Source organism: Corythoichthys intestinalis, chromosome 3, assembly GCF_030265065.1.
Source record: "Corythoichthys intestinalis isolate RoL2023-P3 chromosome 3, ASM3026506v1, whole genome shotgun sequence".
Lineage (NCBI taxonomy): Eukaryota > Metazoa > Chordata > Actinopteri > Syngnathiformes > Syngnathidae > Corythoichthys > Corythoichthys intestinalis.
In genome coordinates this window covers 49910812-49931222 of record NC_080397.1, presented here as the reverse complement: position 1 = coordinate 49931222, position 20411 = coordinate 49910812, and the positions used below count along the sequence as shown (strand labels likewise).

The 20411-nt window shown below is 39.0% G+C and overlaps 1 protein-coding gene across 4 annotated transcripts; it reads right to left on the bottom strand.

The window, feature by feature from the left end:
• Nucleotides 1-545: 545 nt before the first annotated feature.
• On the bottom strand, nt 546-20182 carry gkap1 (G kinase anchoring protein 1). 4 transcript variants are annotated; one of them, XM_057832095.1, is made up of 13 exons: nt 20032-20182; nt 19536-19778; nt 18373-18540; nt 16887-16964; nt 14853-14991; nt 14751-14779; nt 14444-14596; nt 11889-11975; nt 6491-6554; nt 6181-6251; nt 1509-1586; nt 1248-1328; nt 546-1181 (listed from the first exon to the last, which is right to left on the bottom strand). In XM_057832095.1, the coding sequence occupies exons 2-12, from the start codon at nt 19767-19769 to the stop codon at nt 1287-1289; spliced, it is 1143 nt and encodes a 380-aa protein (XP_057688078.1). In that variant the 5' UTR covers nt 19770-19778; nt 20032-20182; the 3' UTR covers nt 546-1181; nt 1248-1286. The 4 variants fall into 4 exon arrangements, 3 of the variants coding, with proteins under 3 accessions (XP_057688078.1, XP_057688077.1, XP_057688079.1); XM_057832094.1 differs by having other exon boundaries at nt 549-1328; XM_057832096.1 differs by having other exon boundaries at nt 554-1328; nt 14444-14593.
• Nucleotides 20183-20411: the final 229 nt, after the last annotated feature.

Below are 20411 nucleotides of genomic sequence, written 5' to 3'. Positions count from 1 at the left end.
TTAAATTATTTAAATGGTGAAAAACGCCTATCTAGGCAATATGCAGTGTATCACAAAAGTAAATACACCCCTCGCATTTCTGCAGATATTTAAATTAGGGCTGTCAAACAATTAAAATTGAGTTAATTACAGCTTAAAAATTAATCGTAATTAATCGCAATTCAAACCATCTATAAAATATGCCATATTTTTCTGTAAATTATTGTTGGAATGGAAAGATAAGACAAAAGACGGATATATACATTCAACATACGGTACATAAGTACTGTATTTGTTTATTATAACAATAAATCAACAAGATGCCATTAACAATCTGTTAAAGCGATCCATGGATAGAAAGACTTGTAGTTCTTAAAAGATAAATGTTTGTACAAGTTATAGAAATTTCATATTAAAACCCCTCTTAATGTTTTTGTTTTAACAAAATTTGTAAAATTTTCAATCAAAAAATAAACTAGTAGCTCGCCATTGTTGATGGCAATAATTAGACAATGCTCAGGTGGTGCTGAAACCCATAAAATCAGTCGCACCCAAGCGTCAGCAGAGGGCGACAAAACACTGAAAAACAAGTAACAATTGGACATTACACTGTGCTGTCATTTTAATCTGTGAGCGGGGCATGTGCGTTAAATGCGTCAAACGTTAACGCGATAATTTTGACAGCCCTAATTTAAATACATCTTTTCATGGGACAACATTGACAAAATGACACTTTGACACAATGAAAAGTAGTCTGTGTGCAGCTTATATAATAGTTAATTTGTAGAGGCATAGAGGGCAGTGTATACACCCAAATCAATAAAACTAAATGCAACACTTTCAAAACAAACCAGTACATCACGAATCCTCGAAGCAGCAAAATTTGACTCATTATTTCCCTTCCTAATCGAATTACTCGAGTTAATCGATTGCAGCACTGAATGTGCTTTTACTATACATTACTATATATTACTGTTTATATAACATACTAAAATTACATGTACATATTTAGATAATCAAAAGTCATTTAAAATAAAGGCGAAAGAAAGCTTTTCACTGAAAAAGTATTTTATTTAGTGGTGGACAAACTAGAAACACTTCACAACCCGAAGTCTGTAAGACAATTTGGCATTTTGAACACTTCAGGCACTCCTGTCGCTATGCACGTGCTGCCTGCAGGGGGCAACAATGACATCCATTTTCTGTTGCGTGAAGAGAAATGCATGCATTACATGCTGACAATCCAACATAAAAAAAAAAAAAGATACTTTGCTAGAAGGTTTTTGTTGGGACTCCGAAGAAAACCATCAGGGATCCGCCTCGGAACTTTTCTTCCCTCTCTTGTTACCCTGGTAACCAGAGAAGCACAAATTAGTTGAAGGCAATCATTTTGTTGAAATGCCATTCCTAATGGTCGTACATCTACTCTGTGAACAAACCAATGTATTGATTAAAAAAAAAACAGCATTTGTGAAGAGATTTACAAATCACGTGAGGAAAAAAAAAGAACAGACACCATAAGAAGTCACCTGATGTTTGGGCTGCTCGGACTGCAGACCTTTGACTTTCGATCGTTCTTGTTCCAGAGCGGCGTGTAGTAAGCTCACCTATGAGGAATAAAAAATAAAACGAAATTAAGGCAGCATGCTGTTTTAGTAGGCACATGTTCATTATCTAGTGTGAGCAAACGTGTACTTAAATGGAAATACAGCACCTTTACCATGTGCATTATTCTTTATATTATTAAAGTCATGTGAAAAAATTAAGACACACCATGAAATTCAGTTCTTTATTAATTGGGCGTTATTTTGACTAAATTCTTGTGATTTTGTCCAAAAAATGGCTTTTCCTTTGAAGTGTGATAACTTGGTCATTTCTGAATATTTTTTCACTTTCAACCACTCAAAATGTTCAGTGCCATCAGACCTATCTACACATATAGTTTTTTATTAGGGCCCGAGCACTAGGCGTGCGAAGGCCCTATTGTTTTGCAAAGGATTTTTTTTTTTTTTTTTTTTCAGGGCAAATGAAAACGGCCAATTTGGAGGCCTGAACATGAGCGAAAAGTCACCAAAATTTGCACATACGTGCGGAAAATTGTAAATTTCGATAATTTAACAACGTTGCAAAAAAATGTAACAATATGGCTCAGTGGCGCCCCCTTGAAATTTTAAAATTGGCCTATAACATTAGGGTTTGTCAGCGTAGAGCAATGAAATTTGGGGAGTCTATACCTTGTCTAAAACCGCTTCAAAAAAGCATTGGCACCCATATTCCAAACCCAACAGGAAATCGGTTATTTTGGATCGAATATGAAATTTTTATCGATTTACAGGGTGCACATTTGAGACCTTTTCGCCGAGGGAGTTAGTTGGATCATCTTCAAAATTGGTGAGACTGTTCAGGAGACATATGAGATCTTAAGTTTCTAAAATGGTGTGTTTTCATTCACGGGTCTGACCTGGGCGTGGTGCCAAAGTCGGCCATTTTTTCGGCAAAACACCGAATTCAGTAAATGGCTAATAATTCCTTGACACAACTTTCAATCTTTTTCATATCTGCCATGTATATGCGGTATCCCAGCCTGAACACGACTGCATTGAAATATTACCCATTAGGCCTAGCGCCCCCTAGGGAGAACAGGAAATGCCTTTTTTTACGAGACAGGTTCCTCTTTCAAGGGAAAAAAATCTGTTGACCTCAAACCTGCATCAGGGGAGCCTTAAGACCTGTGTTCAGGTGCCTGATGAAAAATATTGAGGTTTCGTTGAAGCGGAGGGGTCCAAACATGAAAGTGAAAATGATCGTCAACAATTTGTCTCGCAAAATACTTTGAACAGTCATAACTCAGCAGATATACAACATATCTGCGCCAAACTTCCCATGCTTGTTGAGAGTCATACCCTGAAGGGTCCTGTAGGGGTCATTTGCATCAACTCTACAGTGCCAACTAGTGGCGACAGAAAGGAGTTTTAAAAAAGGCCTTTCCTATTGGGTTTTTTCAACGTAGAGCAATGAAATTTGGGGAGTAGATACCTTATGCCTAACTGCTCAAAAAAGCCTCTTGCACCCATATTCCAAATCCAACAGAAAATCGGGTATTTTGGATCGAATGTGAAATTTCTGTCCATTTCTAGTACAGTTTACATTTGGAGGCCTGGACATGCACGAAAACTCACCAAATTTTGCACATACATGCGGCTTTGTGTGGATTTCGACAATCTTGCAACGTTACAAAAAAATGTAACAAAATGGCTCAGTGGCGCCCCCTTGAATTTTTCAAAAAAGGCGTTTCCTATTAGGTTTTTTTAACGTAGAGCAATGAAATTTGGGGAGTCGATACCTTGTGCAAAACTGCTCCAAAAAGTCTCTTGCACCCATATTCCAAACCCAACAGGAAATCGGGTATTTTGGATCGAATGTGAAATTTTTATCAATTAACAGGGTGCACATTTGAGACCTTGTCACAGAGGGAATCAGTTGGATCATCTTCAAAATTGGTTAGACAATTCAGGAGACATATGAAATCTAAACTTTTCAAAATGGTGCGTTTTCATTCATGGGTCTGACCTGGGCGTGGTGCCAAAGTCGGCCATTTTTTCGGCAAAATGACAAATTCAGTAAAGGACTAATAGCTCCTTGAAACAACGTTCAATCTTTTTCATATCTGGCATGTATATGCGGCATCCCACCCTTAACACGAGTGCATTGAAATATTACTCATTAGGCCTAGCGCCCCCTAGTGGGAACAGGAAATGCCTTTTTTACGAAACAGGCTCCTCCTCCAAGGAAAAAAAATCTATTCACCTCAAACCTGCATCAGGGGAGCCTTAAGACATGTGTTCAGGTGCCTGATGAAAAATACTGAGGTTTGGTTGAAGCAGAAGGGTCAAACAGGAGAAGTAAAAATGACTGAAGCCATTTCGTCTCACCACAAGTTTTGAACAGTCATAACTTCTACAACATATCTGCGCCAAACATATCGTGCTTGTTGAGTCATAGTCTGAAGGGTCCTGTAGGGGTCATTTGCATCAACCCTACAGCGCCAACTAGTGGCAATAGAAAGTCACTCATTTTTTAAAAATATATGTCCAGTTCTTTTCAGGTTGGTCATTGTAGTTTCAAGACCTTTTAAAATACTTATTTTACGGCCCATGTCCACATGTCTCTGTCTGTTGCTGTGATGACCCTTTTATTCGCTCCTTTTTTGTAGTCCTCTGTCCAATAGGGGTTTTTATCTCTTAGGTGTGTGAATGTAAAGAGGCAACTTTCACGCATGTTAGGTTCTAATGAGATGATTAGAGAGGACGATCTGCCACCACCCTGACCTGCACACTGTCCGAGTTGCATGACGTCCGAGTTGCGCTAGATTGCGAGGGCCCGTTCAGTCCTGCTTGCAGGCCTAGTTTTTTTTATTTTTCAACGCTCCCTGTGGACAATAATAGTAGCATTATCCGAATAAAAACAAAGTCTAATTTGAATATTCCATATGACATAGTTAGAGGCTTTAATAAGTCTTTAAGTCATAACAACCGATTTTTTTATGCATGCCCAGTTTTTACACATTTGCAGTTTTCTCATTTACACTAAACTCTTGTGATTTTGTCCAAAAAAAATTGCTTTTCCTTTGAAATGTGATAACTAAGTCATTTCTGAATATTTTTTCACTTTCAACCACTCAAAATGTTCAGTGGCATCAGACCTATCTACACATATATGGTTTTTAATTTTTTTAATGCCCCCTATGGACTATAATAGTACCATTATCCGAATAGCAAAACTAATGATGCTGTATATATATATAAAAAACAAAAGTCTAATTTGAATATTACATATCACATAGTTAGAGGCTTGAATAGATCCTTAAGGCATAACAACAGATTTTTTTATGCATGCCCAGTTTTTACACATTTGCAGTTTTCTCATTTACACTAAACTCTTGTGATTTTGTCCAAAAAATGGCTTTTCCTTTGAAATGTGATAACTAAGTCATTTCAGAATATTTTTTCACTTTCAACCACTCAAAATGTTCCGTGGCATCAGACCTATCTATACATATATAGTTTTTAAAATATTTTTTATTTTTTAATGCCCCCTACGGACAATAATAGCAGCATTATCCTAATAGCAAAAGTAACCATGCTGTACATATATAAAAAACAAAAGTCTAACTTGAATATTCCATATGACATAGTTAGAGGCTTGAATAAGTCCACAAGTCGTAACAACCAAATTTTTAATGCATGCCCAGTTTTTACACAATTGCAGTTTTCTCATTTACACTAAACTCTTGTGATTTCGTCCAAAAAATGGCTTTTCCTTTGAAATGTGATAACTAAGTCATTTCCGAATATTTTTTCACTTTCAACCACTCAAAATGTTCAGTGGCATCAGACCTATCTACACATATATAGTTTTTAAATTTTTTTTATGTTTTAATGCCCCCTATGGACTATGGACTAACCTAACCTTAAGTATGGTATTATTTCACGTGAATGTACCTAATAAGTATTACTTAACCTTAATTAACCATTCGTCAATGATTTTTGGACCCTTATTGTAAAGTGTAGCACACGTGTGCCTTAACTAAGAAATTATAAATGCTTAAATTAACAAACCCTAACCATATATAGGCCTACATGTATTTAAAATTTTACCAAACCATTAGTTACTGTCTAGTTATGCATTAACTTATTGCATTAACTAATACTTTAACTCATGTTAATTAACACATTAATAAATGTTGGATAAGCAAATATATTAATTATTGTAATGTTACTTATAACATTAGTTTTTTGTCTAAAAATGCATTAGCTAATGTTAATTAAGGGACCCTTATTGTAAAGTGTTACCCATAACTGCAGATAACATACCTACTGCTGCATTTAATGTGAGTCTTCGCGTCCACGCTATGTGTTCATGTTGACAAATCATGGGCGGTATGCGCCTCAGTTTTAGAGAAACTGTTTGCACCTTTTGAGGACAGATGGCGCTCTCACAGTGATTATAGCTGTGGCGCTTGGGAAGCACACCCATTACTAACATAATAATGATCATGACTTAAGGGCACTTGCTCGGTTAAGAGGGCAAGGGCCAGTGCCTGAGCACCACCTGGCGTCTATGTGTGCACGCCAATGGTCCCAACCAATGTTGAGCCCCCAAAAGACAAGTCACAGTAATAAGAAAAATATGCTACCCAACCTGTGATGAAAGCTCCTCTTTGATATGTAGCAGCTCCTCCACTTGCACCAAGAGTTCTGATTTGTCTTTCACTACACAGAAAAAACACCCCAACAAAATTAACAGTGGTGTCACTCATTTTTTGCTCCAGATCGCATTGTTGTTACAATCTGCCTCGCAGGGCTTTGTCGACGGAAACTACTGTGTATAAATGTTTAATCACTTTAACGTAATTTATACGCACACAATTGCCTCCAGCCCAAAGTCAGCAGGTATCGTCTTCAGCTCAACTGCAACCCTAACGAGTACAGAAATGGAGGGCTGGACTTACTCTCCCCTTGCTGGAGCATCTTGAGAAGCTGTCCATTTCTGACTTTCACCTCTTTGTATTTCACCTGCAACACACAAGCAAAATGTTGAGTGCTTTTTGTATTGTTGCAGAGTGCCCACCCATGCTCTAATGTAGTCACAAGGGATGTCCCGATCACATATTTTCGCACCAAAGTCTTGAGTCCCCTGATTTTGAGAATCTGCCGATACAGATTCCGATCAGATACCGGACTATAATGTTGTTTTTATTTGAACAAAGGTTCCAAACATGTTACAGAACTGCACTTTTTACAGTCCTTCCTCTTCCGCCGTTTCCGGGACTGTTGCGGAGTATAAAATGTATATATTTTTTGTATCTTTAGCAATGCCATTGTATTTCTGGATTATTTTGTCACTTTTTAGCCCACCAAAAGTAAAAATATATATATATATAAATTAGGCCTGAATGACATTGAAAAAAATTTACATTGCGATATACACGTATTGGCCCGAATATAAGACGGTGTTTTTTTGCATTGAAATTAGACTGAAAAAGAGGGGGTCGTCTTATATTCGTGGTCTAGACGTTACACCCATTCACGACACTTGATGGCGCCAGATATAATTGAAGCGAATGCTGAACTTGCTGAACAACATTAAACTGATTGAATATAGTTTAAAGTTGCTGATACAGAATAGGCACTTGAGTATTTTATTTACCGTTTTGAACTGCTAACTTGATACTGATACTTTATTTAAGCTTAAAGCAGAAATGTGAAGTAATTTCATAACATGCCAAGTAGGGTCACAATTAAAGTAATTAAACATTGTCCAACAAATAAAGCATGAAAAAATAATTAATATGTTGTATATTTGACAAAATAATCACGTTTCTGAAGTTCGAGCCTGAAAGGGGACGTACCCGGAAGTGATACGTCACACCGGGAACAGCGATGGCAGCTCCATACATACGGCCGCCATACAAAGCCCTTCAAACAATGATTCAAACAGCGATATAAGCAATAGATCGAGCGCAAGGGAGGAGATCCAAGTTTTTGAAGAGTTGGAGGAAGAAGAGGAGGTTGGAATTTTATGTTGGACATTAACATGTATTAGCCAGACGTTAATCAGGATGCAAACAATGTGCCTAGACTACCTGACATGGAATGGATACAAGACCCATCGAGATTACAAGATTGGTAAGATCTAGGCTGTTATTATTTTAATGATTTGAAGATGCAGGCATTTGCACATAATTTTATGTTTTTGTCTATCTGATGACATTGTTAAAAAAAATTATAATTAAACTTCATGTTCATTTTGGCAGATCCGGCAGCTCTCGTGCATATAAAATAATAATATAAAAACGTTGGGGGGAAAGAAGGAGATGAGTCGTTGATGGCTTTCTCCACTTTATTGTGGCAACAATAAGAAAACAAAATAATAGCAGACTGCCGCCACATTCGACCGCGAAGTTTTGCTTCTCGCCGATCTCCTCCTCGCCTCCCACTCCAGCGTCCCTTAAACGGATTGTGCATAGTGTCTTGTTGTGAGCTTTTTGTTTACAAATGTATCGAACACACGACGTGCTGACAACTTTGTTTCTTTATTAACACATGGAGCTAACAGTACGAACACAGCTCGGGGCTCTCAGCAAGAAGTGGCGTCTAATGGCATGAGGAAATGTAGTTTTTTCACACAAGCGAACAGATTACAAAGCACCACTTCAGTGTTGTCCCGAGACTACATTTCCCATGATTCACTGCGTGACCTGCGCGCTCGCTGATTCGCTGCCAGACATTAAAACTAACATGCTTGTTGTTGTCACCTGTCAGCGGCTCTCGTACGTAAAACACAAACTAGAAGGCTATCAAGCGATCACCGTGAAAGAAACGCCGAACCGTACAAATGCAATGCAATGCTTGAAGCATGAAGGTGGAAATACATAATACAAATACAAATAAATGTGCACAAACTCACTGGCGGTGTGAGTCTCTTACGGCAACGTGACCGTGAATTACCGCGACGCCGACCCGCTTATATGCACATCCACACCCCTTTCCCGATTGACAGTGGATTAACCCTTTTGGACAAGATTGTAGATGACGCACAATTTAAACACGCTTAACCTAGCGAACGCAACAACAACTGTGATCGGGGATTGCCACGAGTTAACTTTCAGCTAATGTCGCTAGCTTATACTGTTCATTCCACAACAGTTGGCAGCTCTGCTTTGACAAAGTCATCAGTCATCTATCCAAAAATCACACTTACTTTTTGGTAAATCCTTGATCATAAGCAGACCGGTTAAGGAAGCAGGCATCTTCGAAGTGTTTGCAGCAGAGAACACTACTCGATGATGGCGTGAAATTCACTCACTTCGTGCGAACGAAAGATGTCCATTTACGTGCCCTGCTATCCCTTTGGCCACTCATACAACTTTCCGTTTGAGTGAGAACAAAACATCGCCACACACCGCCGTGGCATCTTACTGAGAAGCAATACAACAAACAATACTTTTCTATGGTGGACTTCCCTCGCACTTCCCGGTGTGACGTATTTTCCGAAGATTGCCGAAGAAAAGCATTTTCGTTGTCAAGGGCGTTGCTATGGGTTAAACCAGTACTTCTCAAATAGTGGGGCGCGCCCCCCTGGGGGGGCGCAGAGCAATGCCAGGGGGGGCGCATGTGACCTCGGGGAACATGTTTTTTTTTTTTTTTTTTTTTTTGCCGTACTGGAATAAAGTGTACTTGCACATCCACTCAGTAGGTGGCAGTGGCGCTCTCATTTTCAGAGTGCGCGCGCAGTATTTTTGAACTAAGGAAGAGCACTCAGCACACACAGACAACAGATATGAATAGCAGTGTGCCACCGCCGTTTTCTGACCGGACTCACTCACGCAGCGACCCACTGTCTTGTCCGGTTCTCACGTCGCCGCCCGAGAAGTGCCATTTTCGGCTTGGGATCGTCACGACGACTGCCCTCACCTACGGTTCTACCTCGGCCGCCGTTAATGCGCTTTTTTCGTGCCGTTTGCCTTTTAGCTTTGACTTTTAATACAGTGGGTGATGATGAAAGACCACTGTTTACTGTGTCAAAAAATAATTCTAGCAGACAGCAAGAAGCCAAATCAATTAAGACGCCACTTAAAGACATTAGACCCCAATCTCATTGTTAAGCCGCTTGATTTTTTCTGTGAAAACGTGCCGAATATTGCCAACAATCGTCCTGCTTTGTCAGTGTTATATCAGTAAGCCAGTGAGCATTGTTAGCATGCTAATTGCAAAATAACTCCACACCATTGCAAAGGAGGTAAATACTGTGAGCAGCAAAAATAAAAACTGTCCTGTCCAAGGACACTTTTTTCCCCCTTTTATTCAGATTTGTTTTTCGGTCAAATTTTTTGGCACATTGTCCTCATGAGTGAATGTTTCTAATCAATTTTAATTTGGTATTATTTACTGATTTTATTACATTTTATTTTTCTGTATCAAATGGTCAAAAATGTACCTTGAGTGTATTTTTTAGTTTGGATGTGATTTTTTTTTTTTTTTTTTTTAATTCAGGCAAATTGATGCACGTCAAGTATTCTCTGTTACAAACAAAACAATGTTAATAAAGTTATACTTTATTATAAGTTGATCTGTTACTTTTTTTCTTTATTAGAAAAAAAGGACACAATGTTAGGCAGATGCGTATTTATAATAGTAATTTTATAGACAAATGATAATATTTACAGTGGCGGCAGAGAGTTTGGGGGGGCGCGAAACAATTACGTCTTCCTTGGGGGGGCGTGACAGAAAATAATTGAGAAGCACTGGGTTAAACAAAGAATCTGGAAGGGTTGCGTTAAAAAAAATAATGAAAATATGCTTATAATTGTTTAGCCATTGATATTATTCAAAAACATGGTTGGCCAACCTTAGTTCACATTTCCGCTTTAAGAGGATTTTTGTACAATTTTTGTAACTAATGTACAAAATATAAAAGCGGCTAATAGCTTGGGGGGGTTTGTAGGTGTCATCAATAATCGATTTATATTCGAATCGTAGCCTCTGAATCGTAATCGAATTGTTAAGTGCCCAAAGATTCCCACCACTACTGGTGACCAAGAAAAACAGTTTGGTCTCACTGCTTTTCAGGAGGGAGCGCAAGAGGCTGTACGACCATGAAACAGGAAACCATAAATACATTTTTTTAAAGACCTGATTTTCCGATCACGTGATCGAATCGGGACATTTCTAATGAATACAATGTGGTCAAAGTGAGTCAACCAGTCTTCCCAAATAGAGCTATTCAAGTCTGGTGCAAGTCCTTCAAGTTGTAATATCGCAATATATATCGTAAACCCCCCAACAATCCGGATGTCAGTTTTTTCTAATATTGTTCAGCCCTACTGTCAATCATTGTTAACCAAGTACCCAACACCAGCTGGTAACCAAGAAAAAAAAAACAAGTTTGGTCACACTGTTTAGCCAGCAGGAGGGAGGTTGTGTGAGAATGAAAAAAAAAAAAATTTCAATTAAAAACCCGATCCTTTTCACCCGATTCCGATTCTCTGAAAAATGGCCCGATTTCCGATCACGTGATTGGATCGGGACATCCCTAGTACTCATTACACAGACACTATGGCTACGTCCATACTACAGGTCTTAATGCACGAATCCGATTTTTTGTCATATCCGTTTTTTTGGCGTGCCCGTTCAGCCTGCCTTTATCCATTGAGACCGTTCAAGTATTACGCATGCGCACTAATTCGCGGTCTGACACGCACTGAGCAAGACGACCCGCATGCGCAGAAGCATCAAAACAAATGACACACGTCATCCGTCATTCCAGGGATATCATATTTTGCTTTTCAAAAGGAGGACACAAATAACAGACATAAATAATCCCCGTTTAGGCTTATATTCAAAGTTTATATGGATCGATAGCATGCACGCACGGTCCGTGCACGTCACACACACATAGGGCAGTTTGCCCCGACCTCGGCCGTGCAGGCGATGTTGAAATATTGCTCACTTGGAGCAGAGAGAAAACTGAGCATTCTCAGGCTTATCCTCAACCCGTTTTTATTTTTTATGACTGTTGTCAAGCTCAGCCCTTCCCAAAAGCCATGTTCACTGCAAGCTAGGCGCTAATAACGCACAGCGGCACCGCTATGGTAAGCGTCTCTCTCGCTATTTGATGACGTAATTGCTGCATGAAATCCGATTTGGGAGAGTGGACAGTACAGACCGCCGCGACAGTCTGGAAAAATGTGACCCAGATCGGATTTGAAATGGTCCAGTTCAATGCGACTTGTCACGTTCAGACCGTCAAGTTAATGCCTCACTCGAGTCGGAAAAACGCGAAAAAATCGGATTCGTGCATTAAGACCTGTAGTATGAACGTAGCCTATGAGACATTTTGTGGCCCACCTCCCACTGTGTGATGGTCTTTTTCAGATCACGGATCTCCTGGTCCTTCTTCTCCAGTTCGTATTTAAGCTGCTCGGCACGTGGGTCCTATGGTCATAAAGAACAAAAAAAGTGATTAGCAGAGCCTCGGCCTTGATAGTTCTGCTAAAGTACAAATATCATGATTTTTTTTTATTTTTGCACTATAGAGTGCACTTGACCATAAGCTGAACTGCCCAAATTCCACAGAATTTAAGAAAAAAAGTGTCTTAAAATGGGATAGTTACAAAACTGGGTTTATATGCAAACTTTTTCTTCATTCCGATTCAAGTTCTCAAGCTGTGTTGTTTTCGTCAACGAACACTTTTTTCATAATGAACTAAAAACATGTCTTGGGAGAGTCGGGAGACTAAAGCATGGCGAGAAGGAAGCCAGTTTGACGAGACGAGCACGAGATGAAAAGTTCCGCCAGAGTTCCGTCATAAGTTCACAATATGTGGCATTTTCTTATTGTATGTGTAGTTAGCACGCATTGTAGCAGTATGGGGTTGTCTTGCCCCACTCACACGCTTACTCACCGGCCAGTGAGTAAGCTTGGGTTCACTCCAGGCTCCTTTTGTAAAACACGTGTAGGGTGCTGCTTTGTAAATTTTGTTTTCTTATCATGGCTCGATATGCCATGTTGCTTTAGCTTTTAACTGTCTGTGCCGAGTGATCATCACACACTAAATGCGACTTGTAGTGTTAGCATAGCGTTCGCGTTAGCATTTAGCATGGTGAGTGTCGTCATAAAACTCTTGGAAAACTTTTTACATACAGTTGATGGCGTCCAGGTGACTTTAATTAATTGAAAACAATGTACCGTTTTCCTGATGAGTGTATTATCATCACGAAGATGGTGATGTCCTTGTACTATACAATTATGTGCTTCTCGGTCAACCTTTATTCATGGACTAAAACGTCTCAAATTTTCAGACGAAAACATTTTTAATGGTCAACTAAAACTGGATCAAATTTGAGTTTTCGTTGTCTAAAACTAAACGAACACATTTTGAAATGACTAAACTATGACTAACAAATATTTTTGTCCAAAAAACGAAGTAAACTGCTTTTAGCTACGAGTGACTTATAGTATGATAAATAAGGTACTTAAGGGTGAGAGGTCTGTAACAAACAGTGGAGAAGGTGAATAGTTCATGATGCTCTTTACCTTCCACGTAAAACGAGCTATATGAGTGTGTTTAGCTAACAGGTTGTATGTACAGTAAACACTAAATATTAGAAGTGGGAACCTCTTGGTACCTCACGATACGATACGATTTGCAATACAAAGCTCAGGATAATGATGATTTGACGATATAGTGATACAACGATTTTCGATACATTGGTCGGGGAAATTATTCTAGGATAATCTCCAAAAACTAATAAACAGACAAAAAAAAAAGCTTCTGCTGTGAATTGGGATGAGTTTATCACTAGTAGACGTCCAATCCATTTGAACTGGGAGGGTGGCAGCGAATGAACATTTAAGGTCATCTACCTGTTGATTTTCAGTTACTTCCTGTTGATTTGGGGGTATTTTATGGGTCACTTGCTGTTTATTTTGCGTTACAGAACAGGAAGTGTCCAGGGAATCACCCAAATGAATAGGCAGTGACTCAAACTCAACAGGAAATGACCTGAAAATGCCCTAAAATGAAAAGCAAGTGACCTGTAAATGCCCCGAAAATCGGACCGAATGACTGTGAATTAGGGCTGCAGCTATCGATTATTTTAGTAGTCGATTAATTGATGAACTAGTTACTTCGAATAATCGAGTAATCGGGTAAGAACATGAAAAATGAAAATACCTGTTCTGAGCCTCAAGCGGTATTTAAAAGAGGAGCTGGGTACAACAAAAGAACAATTTGCTAACTTACATAGCAAAAGTCCGCTAGCTTAAATGCTAACGTCTTTTTTACAATGCTCTTAACAAATGGTTCAGACACCTATTCCCACAAAAAAATGGCAATATTCCAATAAACTAAATTATGAATGCATTAAAAACATTAGCTCCAACAAAAACTTAGCTTACGTTGGTCTTAACAGGGAGGAGTTGGATTCAGCCATGTGAAATGAGGCAGACCAGAGTGTGGTGTATCCACCCAAATCAATAAAACTAAATGCAAACACTTTCAAAACAAACCATTACGACGCCACTTTAATTTAATGAATACTCGAAACTATAAAATTTAATTTGAATATTTTTTTCTCATCGAATACTCGAATTAATCGAATAATCGTTGCTGCAATACTGTGAATGCTCTGGTCTTGAATGAACGAACGTTCCCAGTCTAAATGGATTGGGCGTCTAGCACCGTCAATGGCAGGCTTTTTTTTTTTAATTGACACCTTTTTAAAACGATATCTCGATTCTTGGCAGGAGCATATCGATTACCTTTTGGGATACAAAGTATCACGATATATCACCATTTCAATAATTTGTCACACCCCTACTAAATATTGTACCAAAAAAACACATGGTTAGGCTCAATCTTTACACCATGGCTGAAGTTCTTTTTCGTGTGCAGACTCACGGGCTCATGTTCCGCCGAAGTATCACCGTCGTGTCCGCCACTGTACTGCTCACGCCTCTTCTCCCGTTGGAGTATTCGGTTGACGTCGTCCTCTAGCTTGTTAAAGAAACGCTCCTCCTGGCCCAGTCCCAAGGCAGAGTTGGCCACTTCCTGTTGGGAGGGGGAATGGTGTCATCTATGACCATCTTTAAATCAATAGATATCTATGATTGCTGGGTAAACTTTAATGGTCGAGGGCCACACATACAGTATATACTGTAAGTGGCCTGTGTACCATACATGGCCAACTCCTGCACAAGCGACTCACCTCTTTCTCCTGTTTCCGGTTTGTATGTTCTACAAAGAGCAAAGGTACATGAATTTGAAATGTTTAAGGTGTTCTCACTGTTCTGATTTAAGTTCTTCTGACCTGCACTGCCTTCAGCTTGGAAGTCCTGCAGAGAGACAGTCTTTCTATCTTTAGCCTGTGGGTTCTTCTTCTTCTTCTCTTTGCCGCCACCTCCGTCTTTGCGAGACTTTGGCGAGGATGTGTGGTCTCTACTGCCACTCTGCAAAGTACAACAAAAGAACAATTGGCTAACTTGCAAAGCAAACGTCCACTAGCTTAAATGCTAACTTTTTTTATTTAAACAATGCTCCTAACAAATCTTTAAAACATACAGAATATTCCCATGAAAAACTGCTAAATACACCTCTAAATTACAAATTCATAAACAATCATATTAGCTTAAACAAAAACTTGCAACCTTATGTTGGTCTTAACAGGGAGCAGCTGGATCCAACCATGTCAGATGAGTATTCACTGTTGCCAATAGAGGGCAGTGTATCCACCCAAATCAACAAAACTAAATGCAAACACTTTCAAAACAAACCATTGCAACGCCACTCTAATTAAATGAATCCTCGAAGCAGCAAAATTTTAATCCAAAGCTTTTTTCTAATCAAATTACTCGAGATAATCGATTAATTGTTGCAGCTCTAGTTGTAAACTATACTCACGATTAGAGCTGTCCCGACTAGTCGACGTCATCGAGGACGTAAATCCGTCAACGAGCACAACATCCCGTCGACGGCTAATGAAGGGTTAAAAAAAATACATGCGTGGAAAGTTCAGAATGTCGGACACTTGGTATGCAAGCGGGGAAAGCGGCACAAAGCCAAAAAAGCGCACCAGAGTTCAAAACATTGACTTATTTTTAAAGAAACAAAGGAGGGTACACTGTTGTGTCCTGTCTCTTCAATGCCAGGCTTGGCTGCACGTCGGCCGTGAATGATAACGACAGGAGATTGCAAGTCTGTCTAACTAACTAATGACATGTTTTATTGAAGTTGCTAAGCCTGTCGCGATATGCAATGAGTCCATTTTATCGCATGGTAAATAAAAATGAGGCCGGTCATTTTCACGGCTGCGTTTTATCGCTGCGCGCGCGTGCGTACATACGTTTGTGCGTGCATGCTGATGGCATATGAGACTCCAGTTCTTTTCTCTCATCAACACGCTGTAGAATTAAAGTTCAGACATACAAAATAAGAAAACACATCTATATTAAACACTATATACGTTAGCATTGCTACATTGAGGTGAATGGGGAAAAAAGACGACCTATTTTAGCCGGCTTTAAAACAGGCAGCCTTCTCCAAAACTTGCAGTTAAAAGGTGACACTTCAAACATGAAAAAAAACGCTGGTTAACAGCATTTGCAAAAGGAAAAAAAATCTATTACTGACAACACATGCAATGACAAAAAGTGTTGTTGTTTTTTTGCGGAGTGTAAAGCTTAAATTAGCGGTTTAGCGAACGTACTTCCGGTGACCATTTCAAAAATAAAAGCATGTAATGTTCGTCATATAAATAACGATTACTGGAGTTAATCCCACATACTTCAGATTCTATACTAAGAATACCTTTAAAATGACACCCTTTATGAAAATTCTGATTGGCAATGAATAATTATTATAATACTATTATATTTTTTACGACAGTATACTATAATATTAATGCTAGGTATTTTTTTTAAGAATTGTTTTGAATCATTTTGGAAAGGTGAAGTCAGTGTTCTGAATCTGTTTACATTCCATTCTTTTGCACAAGTTAATTCTATCAGCATTTGAACTCATTGTTAATTTGTGATTTATTATTGTTATTTATTTGTTTATTTGTACTTTAATCAAGAATTTAAGTGTTCCAAAATGTTTTTGTGAATTTGTGAAATTGGTAAAAAAAAAAAAAAAAATTTTTTTTTTTTTAATTTTTAGAATAGTCGACTAATCATAAAAATAGTCGGCTGACTAATTGGGAGAAAATTAGTTGTTTGGGACAGCCCTACTCACGATACTTAATTATTGCACTATAAATGCACCAACAAAAAACACATTGGAAGAACTGTACTCGTAACATGCTCAGAGGCAGTGAGAAAGTATTGAGTGTGCATGCCAGAAGTACCTGTTTGTTTTGTTCGTACTCCAATTTGCTCAGAATTAAAGCCTTTTCCAAGTCCGCCTCGTACAGCTCAGATGTCATCTGTGGTAAGAAAAAGGACATGTTCTAGATCAGTGGTCGGGAACCTTTTTGGCTAAGAGCCATGAACACCACATATTTTTAAATGTAATTCTGTGAGAGCCATACAATATGTTTAAAACTAAAAATACAAGTAATATGTGAATTTTATGTAATTTCAACTCTTTTAAAGTACAATAAGTCTCAGAATTCTTTTTAATAACATATAAATGATAATAATTAAATAATAATTATTAAATAATATTAAAAGTTATTTTAATATTTTGTGTCCACAGATAGACTGTTGTACTTACGGTTTTAAAACAGCAGGGGGAGGCGTTCGCTACATGGCGTGCATGGGCAATAAATGTTCGCATTATAGAGCGAATAAGAAATCAGCTGTCTTTGCAGCAATGTGAGACGGATGTTGTAAACGAGGTGAGAAAAAAAAAAAAAAAAAAAAAAAGTATAATATGAGTGTGTATATTAGCGGGTTGCTTTATTTTATGATGATTGTGATGTGTGCTGTGTGTTAATATAGTTCAGAAATATGTTAATCGTTAAGTATTGTAATGTCCGTAACTATTTGTGGGCCCTTGAAGAGGCCATCGGACGGCAGAGTAGTGACGTAGAGGGAAGCAAGGAGGAGAGAGCGTACGGCATGAGAGCGAAGTTAGCATGTTGCGGATGCCGCTGTTAATTTGTTTATTATTTCTATGGTTGCCACAATAAAGTGGGAAAGTCATCACAGACTCCTCTCCTTCCTATTTCCCCATTCGGGGCTATTACAGTATGTTTATGTGTGACTGCAGATGTGTTCGTAATGGCAAGCGGACGACGAGTGAATGCTAGCAGTGTCTAAAATGCAGACGTTAAATCTTTTGTCACAGAAACTTGTATTTGTTTATTAATATAATTATATAAGAATCCGCATTTCAGAGCAAATAAGACATGAGAAGTCTGTGTGCAGCAATGCGAGACGTTTTTTTTCTTGTTTCAGCTGTACAAGAAAAATGAAAATAAAGCAAAATTAAATGTGTAGCAACAGACTGATGCATTTAATCCCTCTCTGCACCACGCTACAGATCCATAGCAATTATTTCAACCGACTGCCACACGCATCATCAGACTTCAGACGTTCTCCACTGCCGCACCTGTAGTGTCCCGAATGTCACCTGATCACTGGGTTTCTAATGGAAAAAATGTGAGCGCCGCTTACTGCTTGCTCTTTTTAACGCTTCCCCTGTGGCTCTTATGCCCGCCAGGTTTCCCCCGAGGTCCTACCACCCTTCCCATTACACAACAAAACTTTTTTTTTTTTTTTTTAATAATTGAAGATTTGTCTGCGAGCCAGATGCAGCCGTCAAAAGAGCCATAGGTTCCCAACCCCTGTTCTAGATGTTACACGTGAAGAGTGCAGCCCGATCCTCACCTGCTCGTCCCTCTGCTTCCACTGCTGCCAGCTTTGCTGTGACTCTGAAGCGGATCCGTGCTCCACAGGCGGAGCGCTGAGGAGCTCGCTGGCTATTCCAGAAAGCGTCATGCAAGGTGGCGGTCCATGGTTCTTCTGTGGGATCTTCTTGAAGGCCAGATTGCGAAGCTGAAACAAAGACAACACGCAATGTACATCACATCTAAAGATGAAGTACTTGGGTTGAAGGACCGGAAGGTTTCATATTCCCTGCTAAATCACAAGTCACTGATGTAATCTTATGATTGTTGAGGCCATACCTTTCATTTTCATTGTTTAAGTGTTATCACCACTACTCGGATATAATGGGATTCCAGATTTTATAATTATTAAAGAAATACTTTGAGTAAGATAGAATGGTGGTGCTGTTGTTGATAGTTAAAATAAAGGGTTATACATATCCTATTAGATGGAAACTAGAATGCAAAAAAGTTTATATGGCTACACATTCAATATAGCTTGGAGTATAGGGCTGGCAAGGGGAAGCTCTGATACTGGAGGCTAACCCCTTGGCGCAGGCTCCCAAATCTAGTCTTAATGCACGGTTAGGACATTTAGCAATGGATGGTCCTGTTGCCAGGGGGTTGCTACCCTCTGGTAGCAGGTCAACAAATAACATTGGATAATGAATAATACACGTATCAAGACAATGGTTGTCACCATGAGCACCAGTAAAGTTGTTGTTTAATATATTTTGACTCTTGAACGCACGGTCAATAAATATGGGGACAGCAACAACGAAGGCAATGGTAGTGGTGATAATGGCGATGATGATATTGGGAAGTGACAATTGGGGATGGGACCCAAAAAAAGTTTGGCTCCTTCCCACTCTTTTTTGAGGTACATATGCATGTTATTATTTTGTAATCATGATGACTGTTATTATCGTTTTCTTTCCCCTAATGTTGTTGTATTTCTTTATTACTGCTCGAACTAAATCAATCAATCTCAAGGCACTTTTTAAGTGGAAAATCAAGAGCCAAACTACAATGTTTCTGCTTCATGCACCATATGCAGGGGTGATTAATCATAAAGATGGGAGGAAAGAGTACATTACAGTACTCAGTCGAGCTTCCATACATTTATTTAATTGGGAGACGTGTGAAAATGTTCGCCTCTCTCACCTCGTTGGCTTCACTTTGCTGCTGTTCCTTCCTTTTCTTCCTCTTTTCTTTCTTCTTGTCATTCCCTTGAGATGCTTTGCCTCCTGCGGGCTTCCCCTGACGCTGCTTGACGGACCCGGCAGCTTTGTTTGCCGTCCTCCCGGCCTCAGAGGCGTCAGAATCTGAGTCCGAGTCGATCTGTAGCAGGGCAAAACGCGAGGCGGTGGTAGGGACCATAATTGCTGACGATGCCATGGAGGAAGCCTAATGATGATGAGAGGGAAACCAACCCTAACGTGAGGAATTATGCTTTAACTAATGCTATTTGATGCAACAGCTAGACGAAATATGCAAACAATGCGGTGGTGGTTTCAAGTGGAAAAAGCTAACCTAGATGGCTAGCCACGCTTAGCATCTACGTTTCAACAAAAGCTAAAATCCGGCTTTTTTTCTTAGTGCTCATTCAAGTACACAAATACCGTTGCACTAAGGTTATCGAAGAATAAAAAGGACTCACACTGTTGATTTTTGTACGTTCGGTGACTTATGTCGAAGAGTAACAACGTTTGTAAAAGTTATCCAAGTCTTACTTTCACCTGTTTGAAGCTTAAGGGTTAGCTTTGCCTTGCTAGCTGCTACCTGCATTTACGGGAAAGCAGCAGCGCCAAAAAGGAATGATTCGCTTTTTGAATGATAGCTGAATGAAGATTATGAATGACTGTTAAAATCAAAATGTCCGTCATGATCGGCATAAATGAAGATTTTAAATTTAGATAGAGTTAAAAGCAAGTAAAATATCCGTCACGAGGGGAATAAATGTTGCAACTGCTGTTATATTTTTGCACAAATTTTTATATTTAAAATTTTTGGCATCATTTAATTAACATTAACCAATTA

Coding starts and splice junctions, on each gene's coding strand:
- gkap1 (XM_057832095.1), bottom strand. CDS start 19,769: ATGGCATCGTCAGCAATTATGGTCCCTACCACCGCCTCGCGTTTTGCC. Junction 16,965..18,372: donor GGAAGCAGAGGGACGAGCAG/GTGAGGATCGGG, acceptor TTCTTACCACAG/ATGACATCTGAGCTGTACGA. Junction 6,555..11,888: donor AGACCATCACACAGTGGGAG/GTGGGCCACAAA, acceptor TGTGTGTTGCAG/GTGAAATACAAAGAGGTGAA.